Source organism: Pseudonaja textilis, chromosome 1 (assembly GCF_049901715.1).
Source record: "Pseudonaja textilis isolate UNSWEBS1 chromosome 1, rPseTex1.2, whole genome shotgun sequence".
In the NCBI taxonomy this organism is placed as follows: domain Eukaryota; kingdom Metazoa; phylum Chordata; class Lepidosauria; order Squamata; family Elapidae; genus Pseudonaja; species Pseudonaja textilis.
The window spans coordinates 114931521-114956393 of record NC_141990.1 but is presented as its reverse complement, the minus strand read 5'-3'; the positions used below and the strand labels follow the sequence as shown (position 1 = coordinate 114956393).

At 36.5% G+C, this 24873-nt stretch overlaps 1 protein-coding gene across 4 annotated transcripts in view; it reads right to left on the bottom strand.

Moving 5' to 3' along the window:
- Positions 1–24873, bottom strand: part of IMPG1 (interphotoreceptor matrix proteoglycan 1) — an 87674-nt gene that overhangs the window by 17341 nt on the left and 45460 nt on the right. For all 4 annotated transcript variants that reach the window (XM_087915132.1, XM_087915120.1, XM_087915113.1 and 1 more), the window contains exons 8-12: positions 20923–20981; positions 14992–15012; positions 10909–11141; positions 6920–6996; positions 5545–5749 (exon numbers count right to left, since the gene is read on the bottom strand). In XM_087915132.1, the coding sequence (XP_087771258.1) occupies positions 5545–5749; positions 6920–6996; positions 10909–11141; positions 14992–15012; positions 20923–20981 (595 nt within the window). The remainder of the gene's footprint in view (positions 1–5544; positions 5750–6919; positions 6997–10908; positions 11142–14991; positions 15013–20922; positions 20982–24873) is intronic.

Genomic DNA, 24873 nt, shown 5'->3' with positions numbered 1-24873 from the left:
TTCTGTGTTGAGCTTCTGAAATCTCTCCTCTGTGGAGATCAATATTTAGTAAATGCCTTGTGTTTACTCAGAAATAATTTCCTCTTACACTTATATTTTCTTATTAATTATGCATCTATCTTGCTGCAATCATAATAACCTATTTTGATATACAAGATTTCCTTTATAATCACTTGTCATCAAAATACTACAAATTACCATTTTCTTTATTAAAATGTCATGTACTATTAAAAAAATCATGAATTTAACTTCCAGTTTGTTTATATCTTCCTTTACTACAACACATCCACCTCTATCCAACTTTGCCATCCTATGCTGCATAGGGTGCAGCCTTTTAAAAATCTTTCTGGAAATTCTAATCCAACACCTTTAGCACAGGTTGGGGGAAGACATTTAATGATTAATGTTAATTTCATTTTTTCTGGTAAATGGAGACTTCTTAATCTCCACATAATCCAGTCTGTACCGCTGTGAAGAGAACTGGGTTGAATTCTAGGTGAAGTTTGGGAAGATCACTTATACAGCATCCATTCATACACCTCATTCCTGATTATATCTTCCCAAACAACCTTTTCAGGGCCATAATACAGATAGCTTACACTGCTGCCATCAGTAAAGCAAATTTATGCTGTAAATGAAGATTCAAATCAGAAATCAGAAGATGCTACGTAAAACAAAACAGACAAACTCGCTTAAGTGGTGTATCCAGTTCAAAATTATCTTGGAAAAATCACAGAAGAGGTAATGGATGAGGTGATTTTCCTTTGTTGAAGCTGTATTTCTAAGCTTCGGTGACAGAAGCACAGTGTATTTCTGTGTACTTGTATTTTAGGCAGCTTATGGAATTAATGTTTCTTAATGAGGATTATAAAGTAAGAGCAGTCTCACTGAAGTCTATAAAAGCATTAACGCAGTGTGAGTCTAATTAGATAGCTACAAAAACAAAAAAAACCCACCTGAGAGCAATTATAGCAGGTCAGTCTGCTGTAGTTAAATGAAACAGGTTGAGTTTTCTGTTTATCAAATCCTAAACCCATATGTAATTCACTTATGCTGAATACCACTTAATAACAAAGAAAAATCTATAGGTTGCAATCCAACATTAGAATTAAAGTTGTTTTTCTACATTATTTAGGAATCAGCCCCACCGAATTCAGTGGACTTACTTCTAAATTGAGCTTTATCAGGTTATGATGCTAGCTTGTAGCTTTCTTTGGGGCCTAAAAGTAGCATAGCTATATTTTATTTGGGATATGCAGGCAAATTTTCAATAATTCACAAGTTAAGTTTGCTGGAATCCTATCTAGTAAAGAAGAATATTGCCTACTTTCCTTAAATATGTTTCTCCCTAGTTTTTGGGGTGCAGTTTCTGCTCTTTAGCACATAGAAATCAATCCTCGTACTGCTAGCTTGCCATTTCTTGAGCTATCCCTTGCATTTTTATCAAGAAGTTCCATTTTATGCTCAATATTTCAGCTTGTATTATGTTCTAATATCTAAGTCAACTTTTCACACACACACACACACACACACACACGAATGCTTAAATTGGTAGATCATAAAAGTTCAACTCCAATTAAAAACAGATTTCATGTCAAACTAAATTAGTTGTTCATTATTGGAAAGCAATAGACATGCATATTTTTACTATACAAATAATAAGTGGAGATGGAAAAAATGAGCTAAGCATCTATTAGAGTTGAGGCACAGGAGGAAAAGTGGTAAAGTTCTCTTCCCTGCTATGTTCTTGACCAGAAACCTCTTTCAGAAGTTAATAGCTAAAGAGAAGCCCCAAAAGTGCTTTTTCAAGATGCAACTGAACTTTCTGGTTTTTCCTTAAAGACGTTTCACTTCTCATCCAAGAAGCTTCTTCAGCTCTGTGAAGTTCAGTTGCCTCTTGAAAAGGCAACTTTGGGACAACCATGACCTGGATGACTGAGAATCTCCATAAACATATACTGAAGAGAACAGTCCACCACTACCACTAGGAAACCTTTTTGAAACACAAAACAAAACAACTCCTGAGAAGTGATTTTTTGGGGGGAGGGAGCCTTCTCCTTTAGCTTCCATTAATCTTCAGATCGATCAGGTTTCCCACAGCTGTATTTTACATATGCACAACTGGATGGTTGCATAAATACACATCCATTAAATGGTTCCCTTTGCAATAAGGGAATAGCACACAAGAACTGGTGGGTGGCTTGTGGTGGCAATGGGCCAAGCAAAGAGTACAAATCTGTCCTTAGGTATCAGCGTATAGGATGAGGGGAAAAAAAACTTTACATTTTGCTGTATGTTTTTCAATGCCCTTTGGATTCATTAAAGGGAAAGATGAACACACTTTGTGGCATGGCTCTGGCCCACACACATCACTTCTGGAAGCTTAGCTCAGAGAGCTCAGAAAGAGAGCTCAGACAACTTGGAACTGAGCAACAGAGAAATGTATACTGAAGTGGGAATTCTATGTTCTGTGAATACTTTTTAATAAACCAAAACTTAAAAGTATAGCGTGTACGTCATTGACTTTCAAATTATACACATTGCCAATGCAAATCTGAGTAGCGGTTAGATATGTCATTTTGTAGCACAAGCTATTTGTCCTCAAGAGGAAATAGAGGCATTTACCTCTAAAGCTTTTGGCATGTTGAGAATATATGTATATTTGTGAGTGAGGTTAGCATTTCCAGCCTTTTAAAATTACATTTTAGCAGCTCAATATTTAACAATATGGTTTATCCTGTAATGGAAGAAGTAAGAGTCCATATTAAAGCTTAAAAGAGAAGTTTAAAACATGGATTTCTGCTGTTGTGGGCAGTGTAGGATATATAGATTGGATAGTAATGACTAAGCCTTTGATTGGTTAATTTAATACCCAGAAATTTAGACTCTGTAGTATGAGGCTTACAAAAACTAACAAAGTGTAACACCTGCAGAAGTGGCATGGAAGAATAAATCAAGATTCCTAAAAAAAACAAGAACAAAGATAGGAAACAATTATTATTTTTTTAAAAAGCATTAACCAAACTGATTTGATTGCAATAGTTGTTTCTCCTAATGTTTATCTGTGTTCCTTTCAATGTACAGTATGCAGGACCATCAGTCATGGTACATTTTAATTGGCTCGAATACATTTTACTATATTAGATTTATGGAAGAAATCATAAAGGGTATCTGGTTAAAGGTAGAATCCTGCTGTGCAACTCTGATTACATTTTAAAAAAATCTTTCCACATGTTGAAGATCAGTTTGTAACATTCCTAGGACTGAAAATCTAAATACAATTACCATAAAAATGGTTTTGCTGAAAAAAGTCACTGTGAATTTGAAAACTTTCAGGAGAAATCCAGAATAGAGCACTAATTTTAAAAGTCCCATTGGTTTAACATACGTGCATGTTAAACCAAATGCAGTACATGTAGAGAGATGATATGCATTAGCCTAATATCAAGTTTCATATCATCAAAATATAAAATACCAAAGGAAAGTCATAGATGGACTTATTTTTTAAAATCTTCAATGTACTGACTGCATGACATTTTTAAACACACCTGTAACAAGAAACAATATTTGCAAGCAGTAAATAATACTTGTGAGAGAAACATTAACAATGATTATAAACTTGTGACGATCAAAGAGAATTTATGAAAATGTATGAAAATTGATCTCTTCTTACTACCATACTTTGTACATCCAAAATATTTTTTAAATATCTTCAGATTATTTAGGATTAGATAATTAGAGCCACACTTTCTTCTAAAGCAAATTTCCAAATAGAAATATTTTATCACAGTCTAGGTTATTGATAGAAGGCTGATGTGTGTGCTGTATGATCTTGACATGTGAAACCAGCATATTCACAGAATGGGAAACTCTCGGCCCAGTAAACAACTGACATTGTTCTTATCATGGACATGTCAAGAGTCAATTGCATGATTTCTAATCAGAGGAGGAATCAATGGCACATCTTGATGCACTTTCAATTTTTCTGAAATTACTGCCACTGACCAGGATGATTATATGCCAAAAGTCCTTACAACTCAAAAGTGTTATTGATTTCCAGAAGTCAATATCAGTCTGCCTAGATATTTGGAGTGTGCCAAACAAATGAATTGACTAGATAGGCATTCCAGAGAAAGCACAAGCATTTAAATCTCTAATGCAAAGTTCTACATACGCACAGCTATCACTGATTTTGGAGATTATGGAGGGCTATAATTCCCATATGGAAGCAAAGGCTCCTATTTGTATGTTTTGTTTCTTAGCAGTGTTATCAGGTATGCCTTCCCACAGAGACACATTCATTCGTTCATCCATCCATCCATCCATTCATAGAATTTATGTAAATGCCCATTTCATCCTTGTGATTGTAGGTGGCTCATGACAAAAAACAACATACAACCCAATATAGGTTATCATAAAAATAAATTAGAAATGTGGGAAAGCCACATAAATAAATCTATCTCATTATCTAAATGCTGTACAGGGAAGGTTCTACTGACACCCTGGCTCCAATGTTTTAGGGGAAAACCAGATCTTCACATTTTCTAGAAGACTAAAAGGGAGGAGGCCACCCTGATATTGGAGGAGGAAGCTGTTCATAAGTCAGTTATATCTTAGAAAAATAAATACATTTGCAGAGATTAATAAAATAAATTGATGTATCATTTATGTAATGACAATGACAAACCTTATCTAAACCAAGATCAAACGTTTATTTTTAAGAGAATTATTCCAAAAGAAAAGAATGTGTTTAAACTTTAGCTAATCATGTTGAGGAATGAAAGGGGAATAAATTCTCATGAATCAGTAGCAAAATTTATTAAAATGAGAATATTCTTAATTTTTAAAAAATACACCTACATTTTAGTGAATCAAAAATGGCTGATACTTCTCCATACTTGTTCAACTAGGAAAAATATTGCCAAGAAATTATTGTCTTTTCTTTATTTTAAGGTATCTCATATTTTTCTTATTTCCCTCTTTTTCCACCATATCCTCATCATTTGGAATAACAGTATTTAAGTTACTTAAGTAACTGTTTTAAATTTGGGATTAGAGCCCACTCACCATTGTTTAAAATAATGTCCAAAGATGAAATTTAATATTGTTTGTGCCTGACCTTGGGTTCATAAGAAGGTCTCTTTAGGCAATTGTTATCATTTAAATGTCATTTTATCCTTATTTATTTCTGATCCTTGAATAACATAATTGGACTGAACAAAAACAAAATTGGACATAATTTAAAAAAATGAGAAGAAAAAAGGGTCCTTTCTGTGAACTGTTTCTGAAGTAATTGCATTTTGGATGAACTATTGCCAGTCTAAAACATTCAAAACATGAAGTGGAAGTGAGCTCTTCAAACTAAAATTGGTTCTAAATTATTTCAGAAATAATTATAATATATAAATTCTGAATGTGATCATCAATAATTAACAGTGGCTGAAATAGAAGACCTTTTTCATAAGTAAGTGGGCACTTTCTAATTTCTGCTGGTACAGGATAAAAGAAAATATCTGTTCCTCAGCTAAGAATCTAGCAACCTACCTTGCTCAGGGAGGATGATGGAAATTGGATATTTTGTCATTTCTTCTTCAATCTTCTGACTGGTGATTTCTTTAGATGTTGAAGGAAAGAGAATCCCCGTGGTATCCAAGACAGTAGAAGACATGGTGGAGACTGGGTAAACTACTTCACTAAAGTTTTTTGTCGCTGTTGTTACATTTGCATAAATGAAAGGCATTCCAGAAGTCTATTAAAAAGAGGAGAAAAATAGTGGCAATCTTCATTTATACTTTAATGTGGCCAAAATACAGTAAGTTTTATTTCTACTTTAATTGTATACTACAATGTTCAAAATACTCTAACAGATAAATATTAGCCCATCAGTCTGTCCATAAATATTTCTAAAGGATTGGTCACCTGATTTGCTGTTGTTATAAACCAAGGAATATAAATGTGTGAAATGTCTTGGAACTCAACCAAGAGCTTTTAGCTATGGCACAAGAAGTGATTGTTATATCACTGTTAAATCTCACATCTCATGATAGTCCACTCATCCAATCTCCAGCCAATAGCTGAGTTAGCTTAAGGTTTAGCAGCTTCCCTTTCATTGATTTCCCCCCTTTTTGTCCCAACATAATACTTCCCAAGGATACAACTGTGAAGTTTTGATTGCTAAAGCAGGAATTGGCCTAGCTACTCTTGGCTATTTTAGACTGCTGCAGATATGACCTTTCACTTGAAATTCCTAGCTGGACATCTCTACCACCATTACTCTTTTGGCAATGGAAAAATCTGACTCTTTCAAATCTTACTTCCAAAGCCCCTGTTGAATGGATTGGTTCTAAGACCCCTGTCTTCAAACTTGACAGCTTTAAGACTTGTGGACTTCAACTGCCAGAATTCCTCTTCCAGTCATGTTAGCTCAGGAATTCTGGGAATTGACATCTATAAGTCTTAAACTTGCCAAGTTTGAAGAGCCTTGTTCCAAGGTATTGGAGACCTAGCAGTCAAGGAACCATATTGTATCTCCTTCCCTTCAAATCTTGACAACTAAACCTAAGGCTGTCAGAACTTCAGATGTTGGCCTTGGTTCACCCCTTCTTCTCTTACCACACTATCACCATAGTGATGCTCTTCTGTTTTATTGTGTCCACCCTCCTCCTTTGGTAGATGTATAAATCTACCTAAATCTATTCTTCTGTCCTTCAGCTGCAGGCTCAGCCTACAGTAAAAAAAATGACTGGTGTATGTTCTTCAGCTGGTTAGTAACCTGTGATGAATGACAGACAAATTGCTGCCAATTACTTTTCTTAACTACCCTGTATTTATGTCTGTGCTGAATTGAGGATTGAAGGGATGCCAATCTTATTTACTATTAAAGTTTCGTTGCGGAAAAAAGACAATAAAAGTTACCCACCAATTCAGCTCCAGCTAGAGCATCTGTTACCATTGGCTGCATATCATTATTTATATCAGTAGATGGCCTGATGATTTCTGCAAAATGAGACAAATGAAATGGTCATTTTTTGATCAAATTTAGCTAACTATGACCTATCAAAACTGACCATAGTATGTCAATTATTATATAGGATTCTATGTTATAAACACAGCATAACAGTAAAAATGCTGTTTTGCCCCCTTGTTGTTAGTATCAGCTGAAACTCTAAGGCGATCTTCTTAAACTGGGCAACCAAAACCGTTTTAAGGCTCTAATCTGAGCTATTGGTGTCCTTGCATTTCACAATGACATCCTGGGGCTTCTGACTATCTTAGAAAACTGAACTGATTACCTGCTAATGATAAATCGATCAATTTGGACTCCTCCTCTAGAGGAAATGCAGGTAGGAATACCTTCAATAGCAATAGCACTTTGACTTATATACCACTTTAAAGTGCTTTACAGCCCCCTCTAAGCGGTTTACAGAATCAGCATATTGCCCCCAACAATTTTATACACCTTGGAAGGGTGGAAGGCTGAGTCAACCTTGAGCCTGGTAAGATTTGAACTGCCAAATTTCAGGTAGCCAGCAGTCAGCAGAAGTAGCCTGCAGTATGCACTCTAACCACTGTGCCACCAGGGCTCAAGATTCCTTCTTCCCTCAAAAAGCCATTCCTTGGCTTTCTCCTCCACTAGGACTCTCTGATATGAACAGTTAGAAGGGGCTCAGAGCACCGGCTATTTTTACGGGGGAATCTGTAGCTGAAGTGAGGGGAGGAGTCTGGCGAGGTGGACATCAGGCACGAAGAACCAGAACAACACTGAGAGTTGATCAGAGTGGTATTTTATTGCTGCTCGCCAATCTATAAGAATCTTGCCAGACTGACTCCACTCGCTACAGAGCAGCCAGATAAACACTCCAAGTCTTAGAAAAGCATCTGCATTCTGCCACTTCTCCCCTTCAGTGTTTTCAAGCTAGCCGCTCTCTTAATTACTCCCCCACCCACTTCAACTGCAGATTCCACAACTATTTCTTCTTGACAACCTCCCCTCCAGCTTCCTAGATGCTGCCTAGAAGGAGGAGGGGATGATAAGGACAGTTACTAGACACTGTGTGGTAAAGTGTCCATTGCATTGGGAGGGTAGTGAAACTAGTGGCTGCAAAGCAGAGGTGGTATTCAGCAGGTTCTGACCAGTGCTGGAGAACCGGTAGTGGAAATTTTGAGTAGTTTGGAGAACCGGCCAATACCACCTCTGACTGGCCCCGCTCTCATCTATTCTCTGCCTCCCGAGTCCCAGCTGATCAACTGTGTCTTCTTTTGTTGCCCTGCACAGGAGAACAGAGCTGGAAAGCAGGTTAGTGGGGTGGGGAGGGAATGGGATTTTGCAGTAACCTTCCCCCAGGAATGGGGAGGAAATGGAGATTTTATAGTTTCCTTCTGCTATCATGCCCGCCATGCTACGCCCACCAAACCATGCCCACCAAGTCACACCCACAGAACTGGTAGTAAAAAAAAATTGAATCCCACCACTGCTGCAAAAGAAAGTTTTAGGTTCCCCAGCAGGAAAATACTAATAAAGATCTTATCTTGGTCAGCCATTATGTATCTATCAAAACAATTTCAGTTTGTTACTGAATGCAAACTCAACTAGAAGTACCTGTCAACTAGGCTCAGTCTATATGACATACACATATTCATACTCCAGTTCCTTGCATTCAAAATGGACATTTCTATTTAGATGGCAACCCAAGCATCATTCTATGCTGTTTCCAAAATTATAGAAGTGGGAGATCAGCCATATTTGCCTGATTCTTGGCAACTGTCACTCCTGCTGCTGCTTCAATACATGCAGTGACCACTTAGCATTCCATAGGTGTTTAGCCAAGAGTGCAATAGGATATTCCAGAGAGACGTCAGTAGCTCTACTATGAAGCTACTTTAACTTAAAGAATAAGGGATTCCTTATCCTTTAATTACTTTTTAAAGTTTATGCTAAGGCAATTAAAAAGGGAAGGAGCAGCAGCAACTCATTTCTTCCTCAGGAATCTGGCTCTTCCATTGTTCTAAAGCATTGCAGAGAGAATGTTGATGACATCAAAAAACAGAGATGGAGAATATTTGGCCAAATGTTCTGCAAAGGGACGTTCCTACTAGTTAGAAAGGAGGGCAAAACATTTCCTCGGGGGAAAAAAAAACAATTTGTGAGAACTTTCAGCTCAGTTCTAAACCGTTAATTCCAACTACCTGATCTGTTACATTCAGAACAGTTCATAATAGAACATGGCAAAACACATCACAGCTGACTCATTAATAGATCAGAAATTGTATTAATAGAAGGCACAAAGGACACATATTGCTGTATTTCTAGTAATTCCCCCTTTCAGTCCTTTTCCTTTTATGTCTGGTTTAGGAATATTTTAATTTCCTATAAAAACATTTCTGGAAGGATCAGGGAACAACAAAGGGTTGCATAAAATGGAGACATTTCCCCCCACCCCAAAATTTAGGATCTCAATAAATGGAAACAGAATTTTTGACTGATAACAGAATAGTTAGTTCTTTATCTGGTAGGCAACAAATTATGCAAAATCTCTGAAGTGAAGCTATATAGCAGCAGTAGGCAAAATATTCCTGTCTTTTGTAATTAATTACAACCTGGTCATTCAATAAAACTGTTTCATGCCTCAATTTATTTAGCTAGATCATCACATACTTTATGTAGTAAAAATTATACCAATTAAATATGGTCAGTCATTGTCATCTGCTTCCTGGATCACACCATTCCATTCCATTCAGCTGAATATCACTAATGCTACTAAATGCTTAGCAGTTAAAAGAAACATCTCAAATCTGTTCTACCCTAGTATTTATATGAAATACTTTTGTTATCTGAAAATTAGCTGACAACCGCATGAAAACCATTGAGGCAGACTTGGGGTTTTTTTTTTTGACCCTGCTGTCTTATGGCATTTTCTATCAACAGTGGACACAAAGGCTGCCTTTTACACTAAAGGCTGGTGAACTCCCTGCATCCCATTTCAGATAAGGTTTTGGCCTTACTCAATAATCTCCTGCTTCAATGACTGAAATGCACTTTATCTTGGGCTGGTTCTGAAGGTCATCAGAAGCTTCCACTAGCACAAATACAAAATTCAACCTCTGGCAAGAGGAGGCTGGGAAGCATATAATCCCAGGCTTGGTTTGGTTTGCTGTGCTTCTGTATTTGCTTCCAAGCCTAATTCAGAATATGGAATTTGACCTTTCAAGGCCTGCATAATTTAGAAAGAGCTGCTTCCCATATGTTTCCTTCCCCTGCCTCTGAGCTCCAAAAAGCTCTTAGAAAGCTAAGCTTGGTATTGGAGATATACACCTTATGGTCCATACCACCTCTTTTGCGGGCACCACAAAAAGATTGCAACTCTATAGAATGCTTATAACATTAACTAGTTGGGGGAAAAGAGCAGTACGCGGAGAGTAAGAGATAAAAGGATGGCATGTCTCATAACAAGTTGAGCAAATGCAATCATCTTGCTGACATATCTTTAGTTTTAATTTGCTGCTCTTTTCTTTTTACTATCTAAAATAGGTTTCTTAATTAATTATAAGTCAGCCTAATGGAGGAGAACAACAACAACAACAACAAGGAACACTATCCAGGAGCTAAAATCTCCAGGATTTGTCTGGGGAGGTAGGGAACAAAGCTTGCCCTCAAAATAAGAAATCAGATACATGCACCAAAACAGTGAAATGGAATGATTCAGGAAAAAAAGGAAGGAAGTTAGTTATCAACTATGACATATCACAGAAAAGCAGCCCACAACTTCCTAATACCGTTTTTCTGAGGAAGAAAATACAAAGAATCTATAAGGCAGGGGACTATCCAATTCCTTTCAGAAGATCAGAGTAACATTAATCAATCCATCCATCCATTAATTAATTTGCAGTAAGCATTTCTAACTTACTGACCATCCTTAAACTGGAGTGTTTCAAAGTCCATGAATAATGATTTATCTTCTTGTAAGAGCATGGCAACCATCTGCTGAAGGTCTGCTATTTTCGGTACAAATGTAGGTATCTCCTTCTCTTCGCCAAGAATGCTCTTCTCGCTTTCAATTTTTTTGACGTCAGTACCATCCGCAGGTAGTTCTGAACCATCTCTTTCAAAGTTGGCAATATATTGTGCCACAGTGCTGCTTGTCCTGTGGGGTAGGAAGAAGAAAGGAATATCGGTTTGTTGATGTGGGAGGAGGAAGGAACATGGTATATTATTTGGGGACTGATTTTTACAGCTAGGGTGCTGAATTAAACTACAGCCAACAAGTAATATCTTCCAGCTAATTTCTGACTTAAATTTCACTGCAAAGCTTATGGAAATGGGCATAAATAAAATGCCATTGACTATTGATTCATTTTGTAATACAGTTCGTATCAGTTTAAAACATCAGCTTGACATTATTCAGGTTGTCCATGGGGGGGAGGGTTAAATAAAGTCACAGTCATAATCATGTGATTGAAGATTTGAAACCTTTTATGCGACGTCACAGAAATAAAAAGGGGCTGGCTTCAATCACATGGTTGTAGTGGCCATCTTGACATTTCAGAGCCCCCCACTCCATCAGTTGGATGCCTTGACTATATTATTGAAAGACCTACTCCAATGTACTAGTGTTTCAGCAAAATGAAAGTGCATCTCATTTACCCAGGAATACAATTTAAAATGTAGAAAATAAACAAAACAAATAATTTTTCAGGCAATACCACTCTTGAGGCATATGGGTCTTTGTAAAAACAAAAATACAATTGGTGAAAATAAAATTCTCAAGAGATTAGTGAAACATCTGCTCAGCCTGTGCTTAATATAGCCATTACTCAGATATCAAGAGCCTTGGTGGTGCAGGGGTTACAATGCAGTATTGCAGGCTAATTCTTCCGACTGCATCAGTTCAATTCTCACTGGCTCAAGGTTAATGCAGCCTTTCATCCTTTCGAGTTCGGTAAAATGAGAACCCAGATAGTTGGGGGCAAGAGGCTGAGGCTGAAAACTGCTAAGCAGGTGCTGTAAAGCACCATGAAGTGGTATAGAAGTCTAAGTGCTATTGCTATCATTTTTGTAAAGAAGACATTTTTCATTACTTTTGTCTCTTAAGTCCTTGAATCTGTTAAAGATATGAAATGAGCATCATTAACCTGTAGCATTGTTTGTGTGTGTGTGTGTGTGTATAGAGAGAGAGAGAGAGAGAGAGAGAGGTCTCACACATTGCTTTTCTCTGATTTAATGGTTTTTTTTCTTGCATATTTCTCTTTTGATTAGACTTTAAATTGAAGTGGCCTTCTGTTTCATGTAGTTTTATTCACAAGGCCAGTCCATTGCCTCCCTTAGGACATTTTATTTATTTTATTTATTTGATTTGTCAATTGCTTTCAAGATAATAGGTATAAGTATAAACATGAGTAAGAATACAGGAAATAGGTACGAATAAATGGGGACAATAGGACAGGGATGGTAGGCATGATGGTACACTTAAGCATGCCCCTTACAGACCTCTTAGGAATGGGGTGAGGTCAATAGTGGATAGCTTGAGGTTAAAGGAGTGGGGGTTTAGAGGATGTAGCAACAGAGTCAGGTAGTGCATTCTAGGCATTGATCACTCTGTTGCTGAAGTCGTACTTTCTGCAATTGAGTTTGAAGTGGTTTACATTGAGTTTGTATCTGTTGTGTGCTCTTGTATTGTTATGGTTGAAGCTGAAGTAGTCATTGATTGGTAGGACACTGTAGCAGATAATTTTGTGTGCTGCGCACACAATTTCCCAAACTTCCCAGGCTTGTCAATCATCCAAGATGTTTGGCATCTGAGACTGGTGCAGAGCAGCTGGGATGGGATTGAGTGGGCATCCAGAAGGGTTCAGGTAGCCACCAAAACCATACCATCCCTTTAGGAGTGGAATGTTCTCTTTTTAACCTCTCTCAAGTGCACAAAGTGCTTATTTACACAGTTAAAAAGGACACAGATGCCATCAGGAATTCTGGATGCTCCAGAGCTCCAATGCTTTGGTGTTCAGTTCCAGCAAACACAGAGATTCTCCCTCATCCACAATCAGGACGGAGGATTTTGTTTTGCTGAATTAAACATAGCATTAATGACTGGGGAACATTAATAAAATAAACCCTTGAGAGCGGGATAGTAAAATGTAAATGACTATGGTTCTGTCCTATTTGTGCAGCAGTTCATGAGTAGAAAGGAAGGAAGGGACAGATCAGTAGGATACAAGGCTTGTTCTTTATTGGGATCTACATTAGAGTCACTTTGATGTTGTGATAAAGGTGCTGTGAGTTCTAGCACTGCCTTTGGTATGAAAACCGGCTGGGTGACTTTGGGCCATTCACTTTTCTCAGCCCAACTCACCTCACAGGATTGTTGTTGTGGTGAAAATAGGAGGAGGAAGGAGTATTAAGTATGTTCGCTACCTTGACTTATTTACAAAAATAATAAATGTAGGATATAAACAAACAAACAAATAATAAGGAAATATCAGTAATAATAAATGGTAAATAAACTATTTAGTCTTTCTTAAATAATAATAATAAGAAATAATTAAATAATAATAAATAATATTAAACTCTGTGTTTTCCTTGCTATTAAAAATCTCACCCAGCTCATGAGAACTGGGCATGATATTGTATAAATTTCCGAAAGACTCTATTCTAAGAATTAGGGATTTCCACATTTGTTTTATTACTTTATTATGAATGTCCTTGTACCATTCTCCAGGAGAATGACAATTCTACCAGGCAATTATTTTAGTACAAGGTTCATTCTTCTCAAACAGCAAAGAAAAAAATAGTACTTTTGAACTATTCTTTTTTAAAGTCCTCTGCAGTAGCAAATCATAGACAGGATAAGGAGGCCCTGGAAAGTGGAATGTATTTTGCTTTCCATTGCAAAAATACTTGAAACCCTGAAGCACAAAGCCTTCAAAAAAGCTTTCAGGTTTGACTGAAAATTCAATAGTAACTGGAGGCCCCATGAGATCTAAAAAATCTGCACCTTGGACAATTTCATTTTGTGAGTCAAATGAGAACGGACCTTCCAGCAATGTTTCAAAGTTTTATAAAAGGAGCCCAGGAAGCAGTTTTCTTTATACACGATGTTTTCCCAAGGAGATATATAAAGGTATTTATTTTGTTTTTGTTCTGAAAAGAACATGAAGGTTATGATTTCTGAGTGATGGCTATCTCAAGAGGAAAGAAAACAATTCGGGTTGTTTCAGTAAGACTTGGCACTTTTCCCTCACCCCACTCTCCAATTCAGCCTGAAGGAACAAAAAGGCAAGATTGGGACCTAATCTTGTTTTACACATGGAGTTCAATTTCTTTTTAAACTGCCATTGATTGCTGAACAAACCAGCAACAAATCATACAATATTAGGCCTTGGTCTAGCACAACGGTCTCCAACCTTGGCAACTTTAAGACTTGTGGACTTCAACTCCCAGAATTCCTCAGCCAGTTGAAGTCCACAAGTCTTGAAGTCCACAAGTCTTAAAGTTGCCAAGGTTGGAGACCCCTGGTCTAGCAAAGCCTTTAACAAACTATCTTCAAGCTGCCTGCTCTCTAGCTGTGTGAGTTTCAATTCTCAACATTGATAGAGCTGATGAGAGAATTCTGAAGTCCAAATTCCTAGAGAGGACATCTTTGAGGTTTCCATGGTTCCTGAAATACAGGCAACAAAAAGTCAAGCATTTGGGGAAAAGAAAAACTACACGCTTGTTAAGACCTGTTGCCAATTACATAGGAATGTGAGAATATGGAAGCCTAGCCTTCTGTTTTGCTTCCCAAATGTTTATCCACATTACACTGAACCTATTATGTACTAGGTCTTGGAGAGAGCAGTGACTTTTGCTTTCTACCCGATTTAATTTGCCTAGACTATACAATGTCATTTAAAGAAAATATTTCCTTCTGTATTTGAAAGAAAAGAAATTGACTTATTTAATATTACTGCTATAACTAATTATATATCACCTATTAAAAAAACCTGCAGGAAAGTTACCCATCTTTTTCCTTCTTCTGTCTTCAGTTCAGCATACGACAGGATAGATGGAAGCATTCAAAAGGAAGAAAGACAAAAAAAAAAAAGTCAAACCATTAAACTGTGCGGGCATATACCACTTGTTTACACTAAGATCTGCATTTTTCACACTGAAATGAGGAGGAGGAGGAGTGGAAAAACCGGATTGTTATCATTACAGTTGTTTAATTTACTGTCATTACTCCTTCTATTCTGGTAGCAAAAGGTTGTAACTGCTGTAGATTCTTTTCCCCTCCTTAATCCTTCTCCCCCGAGTCATCATTTACACAACATTTTCCGATGCTCTTCCAGAAAACCTTTCTTTCTGCTAACAAAGGATATGTGTAAAAGGCAGGGGGTGTTTGGGGGATGTTGTCAAAAAAATCAAGATGATGGCTGTGATTGTGCCATACGTGTTGCACATACAACGCATGTGAAAAGGTTAGGGCTTTGAAGATGCTGTCAGAGCCATCCTTTTGAATTTTCTGATTCCTCTGTGGGCAACCCGGTAAGAAAATTCCAAAGGAAAGATTCCGCTCCTTCTTCTTTTTTTCCTTCTATAGCTGTCAGCATTCTAAGACTCAATTTCGAGCAACTATAGGAAACCCATAACCTTAATGCAGCAATTTTTAATTAACAATTTCCTTATGGGAACCACAACAGAGACCAAAATTATTTGGCCAAGCGAGACATTTGTTAAGTGCATTTTGCCCCATTTTACAACCTTTCCTGCCACTCTTGTTAAGTGAATCACTGCCGTTGCTGACTTAGTGACATGGTTGTTAAGTGAATCTGGCTTCCCCATTGACTTTGATTGTCAGAAGGTCGCAAAAGGTGATTACCTGACACTGGGATACGGCAACCGTTATAAATATGAGTCAAGTTGCCAGGCGCATGAATTTTGGACACATGACCATGGTGATGCTACAGTGGCAATAAGTGCAAAAAACTGGTCATAACTCACTTTTTTCAGGGCTGTTGTAACTTTGAATGGTTACTAAATGAACTGTTGTAAGTCAGGAACTGCCTGTATTTATGTATTAATTTTGAGAGAGAGGCAGTTAAGATTTATTTTCACCTAGAAACGGTACAGTAAATGTCTTAACAATACACTCAGGGGTGGGATGCTTCCGGTTCTGCTTGGTTTTATAGAACCAGTAGCTCTGAAGAGCAGCAGACACCAAACTGGTTCTGTGTTTGCTGCTGTTTGGCCCACCCACCCGCCCGGGCTCTTATCTGTCCTTTATTTCCTGCTTTTTCAACCTCAGCTTCTTTGCATGGCTCAGCGAAGCTTGAAAAAGCAGGAAAAAAGTGGCTTTTCAAACGCTGCACACCCACGCACAGTGCTTTTCAGCTGTCTGGGTGGCACAGCTTAAGGTTTTTACACGCATGCAAAATATAGTCACCGAACTGGTAGTAAAACCAGTTGAATCCCACCCCTGAATATACTACTATGTCTTTAATCCTCAGAAGCAATACAGTACAATGTCTTTAATCCTCTTGTGTCTGCTATTTCTATTGGCAGTGCCCTACAGACACTCAGGTACTCAGTTTTGAGTTAAAGTATAATCAGAATGTTGGTGCAGAATAAAACACTAAACATCAAAACTCAATATAAGAAGTTCAATACCTCTATTGTTTCCCGTATGACACAGAAAAGAAGGGAAGTAGTTTTACTCATGTTTCTGTTTCTCTCAGATTCTGCTTTGGGGCAAAGAATGCAAATATCTAGTTTACTGCATACTTGAAAACCAGCTTTTAAAATTGAAATTATTTTGTTAATTTGTTTCTTTACTAGATAATTTATATTGTGCTACTGGTGCTTTGTCGAATTTCATGTTTGCTTTGTTTTCCATTCTGTTTTGAAATTTTAAAATTCAAAATAAAATTACAGGGTTAACTTATTTAGCTTGATATTTTGAAGGCTGGTGGGCAGAAGTGCCGTTTGGTTCGGAATAGAATAGAACAGAACAGAACAGAACAGAACAGAACAGAACAGAACAGAATAGAATAGAATATAGAATTCATTATTGGCCAAGTGTGATTGGACACACAAGGAATTTGTCTCCAGTGCATAAGTTCTCAGTGTACATGCAAGCAATAAAGAGATAAGTCATAGGTCATAAATTATAAGATAGAATAATAAAGCATAAGATACAATAACAGTTGATAAATTATAATATACAACAGGAGAAAGATAGAAGGAAAGATAAGAGGTGATAAGAGGTGAGAAAGATGAGAAGATGAGAAGGATAAATTATATTAAATTAAAATGAATTATATTCAAATTCTGATCTTCACTGTACTGGGGCCCTTTCATTAATGTTTTCCTTGAGTATGTATATACATTTTGTGGAACTTTCAACATTTTGAAGAGAAAAAGGAAAGGAAGGGAGAAAACAATCTAAGGAAAGTAGTAAAAAAAAGTCCCAGGATTTCCCAAATAAAACAATGGAATTATTAAAATGCTTATTTTAAAGGTTAGGGGACCTCTAACACTCCCTGAAGTAACACTGTACAAAGATCTTATCCATAAGGCAAGTCACTGCCAGATAAAACAGCACCACGTGAAATGACATTCTAATTCTAGCTAATTAACACAACTTTGATTCCTCAAGTCCTGCAAACTCTAATCTCTTTGCTTGTGAGAAAGTTTCACTGAATATGACAGGACTCCCTTCAGAATCATACAAGCAAGGGTCATATTGTAAAGGGCCTTATTGTGGAAGCAACCACTGAGAAATCTCAGAGCCTTAGATGCCTGATTTTACTTTTTTCCCTTTTATTCTGCCTTATTTTCATAGTTGAATGCTGGAGTTATTTTTCAGATGTTTTGTACCCCGGGATCTATACTAGAGTAAAAAATACGTGGCTATAATAGCAGCTTTGAAAGCAGCACAATTTTCCGGAGGAAAATAATTTGACCCATATGAACATTACTACTCCAACATGTAAAATAAGGTTGACATTTGAGTTCCTATTAATAAATACAAGTTGATTATGGAAGAAGGGGCCAAGAGGAGCTACAGTACACTAACTCCAGCACAGTCAGTGTACTGTAATGAACCTGAGAATGGTTACACCTTTGCAATGGTGAGGAACTGGGTTTTGGATAATTAGCATAACTGAGAGAAGAGTAGAGATGTGCCAAAACCTACCATGGTTAAAATGACCACGATTTCTTTTTGACAGAAGCCTAAGAAGCTTATCATTCTCACACTATAGAAATGTAATGAATACTAATGAAGACATCTTTAAGCATTTATTAAATTAGTTAAAGATTTGAATAAGCATTACAATAATCAAAGACTTCACTGGATCATGTCACCGTGACATTATTGGGCTAATATTAACATGACTTCACTAATCTTTGTACTCACTTAGGATTTTGGTTTTATTTTATCCAGAACTTAGGAGCATTGATCTTTCCACTTCTTTTTCTTAACCATACCTTATTTGAGTTTGAAAAAAAAAGCTAAATAACAACATGTCAGAACAGAAATAAAGAAAAAGAAGATAAAGAGCTTTGTTTTCTCAAATTTAAAAAGGAAAATAATCTTTTGGCATTCATTTAAGATTATATTTCCTAAAGAGAATGTGTGTGTGTGTGTGTGTGTGTAAATCACAAACATACAAATATAGATATTAGAAACAATAATAAATTGCTTACTTCACCCTCAGGGATTGGGGGAAAGTGGAAAAATTGGAGCAAGGAACAACCAACTGAAAGTGATACCACTTATTACCTTCAGTGGAATGCTAAAATCAACAGGGAGCTAATACATTTTATCCAAGTTGCAGCCAACAAGCTGAAATTAATGTCTTGAACTGTGATTGGATGAGGCACAGAATTCATGTCTAGCTACAATAATTACCATTTTTCTTCCAGATTTATTTTTAAATCTCAGTTTTATGTAAAGTCATTGTTGGACAAAGAGAAAAACCAAGAAATGTCAACATTGGTTGTTTATTTAGAAGAAAGGAATAGTGTGTTGAGTTGTGTTAGCACGTTGCATAGACTTCCTAAGTGGCAGCACATAAGCAAATCTATTCTGACTTGTCTCTACATTAGAAATCCTAACTTGCATAGAATAGTGTGAGCATGTCTGGGTGTATGTGATAAATAAATAGATTTGTATTATAGAATGTTTTGTGCAAATATGTTATTATATTAAAGTAGCAATATACATGTCAGGAGAAACCTAAAATAGACTTTTGTGGGAATGGGATACTTAAGAAGACTGTGTGGTAAACCAAAAAGAGACAAGGTGAAGAATGAATGAATGATGAAAGAATTGGTCAAAAGGAAATGACAAAGATGGAAGAGGTGTACTGAAGTGGTTTATTGTACCGAAACAAAGACCAAGAAACAAATTGGATGTTTTGCATTCAAATTGCAAAATGTCTATATGATGGAAGAGTGACTGGACTGAGAAAGAGTAGAAAATAGAGAAAGTTGTTGCAGGAGTTTAATGAAAAGAAGTGAGAAGTTTAAGAAGCAAAGGGCAATATGAATTGTGTGTGTGGACATGGAGGAAGCCAAAATGTTTGGCAAGAATATAAGGTATGGGGATATATAATGAATGAATTTAGTGTAATAAATTTAACTACATATTTCATATTTCATTTTCATGTTTTTATTACTATTATTATTACTTCGTTACCGCTTACTATTTCTTACTCCTTTTCTTTGCGCTCCTAATCTTGCTTACTCTGAGAAGGAAAATTTGTGATAGGGATGTGTGTCAGTTTCAAGATTATGTTTATAGTTGTGTGGTTGCTGAAAAAATTAGTTACTGTAAGAAGATCCTAACTGAAACCCCATTTTCCTATGATGGCAAGGGACATTTAAAATGTCAACCTTGGTAGATACATCTGAGAGATATGAACATCAAGGACTGCCAATGAATGTTAGATGATAGCATCATCCTGATATTGAGGAAAGGTCAATTTAGGGAAAGCTCTTGTGGTGGCATGTTATTTTTCCAGATCATTCTCCTCTGCTGCTCACTTCACTTCACGCTTCCTCTGCACTGGAATCACACATTTTTCATTTAAATTATACATTACTTAAAAGGCATCTGTGCTAGTTTCTTTTCTAAACTATTTCTAGCCTGTCTTTTAAATCAGGGGTCTCCAACTTTGGCAACTTTAAGCCTGGCGGACTTCAACTCCCAGAATTCCCCAGCCCATTTTAAATAATATCATTTCTCCCCCAGTCAATCATAGCTATTCATTCCTTAGAAATTAATAATTGTATTCATAGAAATTTGGGGATTGAAGATAAACTTGGCCTTACTAACTTCAGTTTTGAAACTAGCAACTTCAAACTACTTGCTGTTTTTATCCTACAAGTATTAATGGAAGCCAATGAAGAAAATTTTATTAATAATAACTTATATAACCAATTCTACAATGGTGAAGAAAGACATGCAGGCTTTTAAGTTAAATTGTAGTTGCATCATCTTTTAAAACAGCTTGTGATCCCAGAACCGTATCAATTTCTTCAATCTAAAAGACTGAAAATGTGCAAGTCATAAACTCATTTAGAAATATTTTCAATTAAATTACCACGACTACCAATAATAATATCATCAGAGGTTCCCCAAAGACTTAAAAGGAAAGGCAGGTCAATCAACTCCTGATGACTTCTTCTAACAAAAGAAAGTGAGAAAGTGTAATTAAGTAGGCAAAGGGTTCTACTTAATTAGTTCTTCATTTAATCACATAATTCATTGGGGAATGTAGACCATTCACTATTCTCAGCCAACAGTACTTCCTAGGATTGCTATAGAAACAAAATAAGGAGAAATCTGTCACTTTGAGATCTCACAGAAAAGGCGGGATATCATACAGTAAATAAATAATAACAACAGCCTTGTTACTTTAAAAGCAAAAAGCAGCAACACTTACCTAAATCCTAAGATGCGAATTTCTTTGAAACCTTCAAGTTTTTCAAATATCTTTTGCATCTATTAGAGAGAAAAGAAAAGAAAAAAACTGAAGGTAATTATGTGCTCATTCCTCAGCTAGAGGAATTAACAAATATTATCTAAAATATTTTTTTAGTATTTACTCCCAGCAGACCTTGTTCTAATATTTGTTAAACACAACTCAAGAATTTAAAAAGAACATTACAGAACTTGTTTCTGTTTTATAATTAATAGGGTGCCAATATCTCTAAAACACACCAGATATGGGACTTTTTAAACTCATATATGAGCATATACAATTAAATCATGTAAAGTTGCATTGCATTTTCTAGAACAGCCTTCCCTAACTTGAGACCTTCCAAAGTGTTCTGTACTACAGCTCCCATTATTCCCCAATTGCTTGACCAAGGATAGCATGAAGAAAGCAGCCCTTGAATCTTTATCTGAAGGAATGCATAAGGGACAAATCCAGGGTGGGATTCAATTTTTTTTACTACCGGTTCTGTGGGCGTGGCTTGGTGGGAGTGGCATGGCATGACTCGGTGGGTGTGGCTTGATGGGCATGGCATGGCATGGCTTGGTCAGTGTGGCTTGGTGGACGTGGCAGGAGAAGGATAGTGTAAAATCTCCATTCCCACCCCACTCCAGGTTCCACTGGTTCTCTGAACTGCTCAAAATTTCCGCTATTGGTTCTCCAGAACTGGTCAGAACCTGCTGAATACCACCTCTGGACAAATCTACAAATGCCTATCCCACTGATGAATGCTTCACTTTGCAGATATACTTTCAAGAGAAGTGACTATATAATGTCAGTCCATTTGTATATTGATTTACACTCAAACTGTAAAGATTAATTTGTCTGAAATCTCATTTTAAAATGGACTTAACCCATAGCATAATAGTGGACAAATAGATTATTAATTCTGAAGCTTAGTATGCAGCAAAATAAGGGAAAATAAGCTTAGTATACAGCAAAATAAGGGATTTTTCTCTGCTGTACACTTTGTAGGGAAACATCATTAAGTTCCTTCAAAGCTGCTTAAAGGAGCCTCACATTTGAAACTGATCTGGCAATTCAAAAGGCAAAAAGAATGATCTGCTATTTATTAGATGTTCATTGTTTTGTATATAAGTCACTCAAGGCAGCATTCATAATACCATTTCTTCCTATTTTCCCCACAACAACCACCTCATGAGGTGGCTTGGGCTGAGAGTGATTGGCTCAAGGTCACCCAGCTGGCTTTCATGCCTAAACTGGGACTAGAACTCAGTCTCCTGGCTTCTAGGCCACCGCTTTAGCTACCACTCCAAACTGTCTCTCACCCATATTCTTTTTCACAGTGCTGTTATTGATTTCTGCTTAGTGTTCAATGGAGAAAGCTTTGATTCATTACTTGCTGACTCTCAATGATTTAATGAAGCATCAGTTAATCTTTGATAATGATATACACTTGCTATTTTCGCTGTAGCTCAGGAGGAGAATAATGGCCAGAGAATGATCAGAGAAAATGCATGCTTTGGGTTTTCTCGCTCATCACTAGTTAATGGCATTCAACATCTATATTTAAATTGACCATCAGGTTTATTGTTTCAATAGCATTATTATAGAGAATTGTCAGATTAATTCCTGATTAGGGATCAAATAATTTTTCCTAATGGCGTGTAAGTCTAATGTGCTCTGCTGACTGGCTAGATCTACAGTCTGTTATAGAGATACTGCCAGCATGTGTTATTTTGGTGGAGAAACAGATGTCATGCCCAGCTGAGAATACTAAAAGAGATGGAGAGCAGGACAGTAATACCGTACGTCTGCAGAAGCAGAAATCTGTATATTACAATCTACGGTGATAGGTCTACATTCTAAAAAAAATTCTGTTTAAGATTCTTTGAAAAAAAAAATCTGCATTTGTTTTCATTTCCAACTTTGTACAACCTATGGATCTCTTACAAGCAACTTCCCATAGATCCCCCCCTTTTTTACAAAAAATATTTGATGTCATTACATTTTATTTTGTTATGAATATTTAAAACAGATATTTCTCCAAATAAGCTATTTTGTAACATAACTATCTTTTTCCATATTCAACTTTTCAAAATATGCATTTTTTAAAATAAAAAATATATCTCACAAATGTTATCTTGCTTTTATCAGATATTTTTCTTGACAAAAAGAAAATGGATTCCATGCAAGGAATCAATCAAACTAGCAGCCCATGGGCTGGATGCATCACGCACAAGCCACACCCATCCTGGTTCTGCAAAGGCAAAAAACATCATGATATGTCACGATACATCATGTGACATGATAGAGTTTGATACCCATGCATTCATGGAACTACCCATTCAGGAGGAGTCTATTTTGGCAGATCTAGTAAATATACCCTTCTGTAGAGATCTGTGGTGTATTTTCCCATCACCTTCCCCTCTTTCTCATAATATATAAAAAGATCTCAAGCTTGACGTCTCTTCTAAGGTGTGCACATTTTTCACAGTTGGAAGATTTTACCAAGAGAATGTTATAAGTAAGCAACATGTAATCCTTAAGGAATGAAAAATTCTATCTTGCTTTCACATATCACGATCTAAATGTTAGTTTGATTGGGTAGATTTTCTGTGAAACAATTGCATCAATATTATTTTATTTCTAATGAAAGCTATCCCTACTGAAGTATGTAGAGGTAAAATCCCCCATACTAAAATATATTGTAGCATGATGCAATAACATCTGTTATTACCTTGATCTAACTAAATCCTAGTATTTTATCACCTTCATTAGACCAGAGTTGGCTTCTAGGTCCAGTTCTAAATACTAATGTCAATTTATCAAATCCCTTCACAATGTTATAAAAAAACTATTTTTTAAAAGATATTCTACTTCATTCTTGAGAAGATCTCCGATACTTGGCTCTAAATAGAAGCGGGGAGAGTGGCTACCTAATAGACCTTTTCTAGCAGCTATTATTGAAATTTTTGATGGAAGATTTTAATGCAAAATGGTTGTAATTTACCTTGTGTAACTCACTGATATTATCCATTACTTAAAACATGATAAAGTGTTCACATTACATGCTAATTATTTTATCAGGATAAAGTACTCTGTACTTGTAGCACTTTATGCAATAATGAAATATCCACAATATTTGAATTGATACATCTTTTATTCTTCAAATTGCTTTTTCATATAATAACAGTTCCTGTTCCTGTGTTACTTAATATTTAATTTAAGCATTACCAACTTTTGCAGTTTAGAAAATGCTAGGAGAGGCTTATTCACAAAATGGGGACATAATTCCAAGAATGCTACTAGCCACTTTCTAAAGCCAACACAATTAGCATGATGCTCCTTTATTATTTTGGCCCCTTTTTCTGGTCAGGGAGAACATTTCTAATCCAAGCACTGAACAATTAGAATTGACCATAATTTTTATTATCTAGGGACATTTATGGAGCCTGTTCATAGCCCTGATATATTATGGGAAATGAACAGGATCCTGATTGTTAAAAAACTAACTCCAGCAATTAGGGATCTTCAAACTTGACAGCTTTAAGAATTGTGGACTTCAACTCCCAGAATTCCTCCTCCAATCATGTTAGCTCAGGAATTCTGGGAGTTGAAGCCCACAAGTCTTGAACTTTCCAAGTTTGAAGACCCTTGAGCTTGATAATTTTCCCAGTGCTACAAATATGGGACAAACTCCATTTTGTGAGCAGGGACAAAATTGGGTTAAGTAGCCTCACCCTTGATATCACCCTTGTGATACTAGCGTGTCCAGAGGTAGATAAGGCAATGTTAAGTGGAAATGAATCTATAGTCTGCCTCTCCTTATGTGCAGATATATCTTTATTCTAATGCACAAATAAAATTCTATCACCATTTGCTTGTATGACAGCAAAATGAAGGCACCTCTCCTATTGATCATTACATATGGTA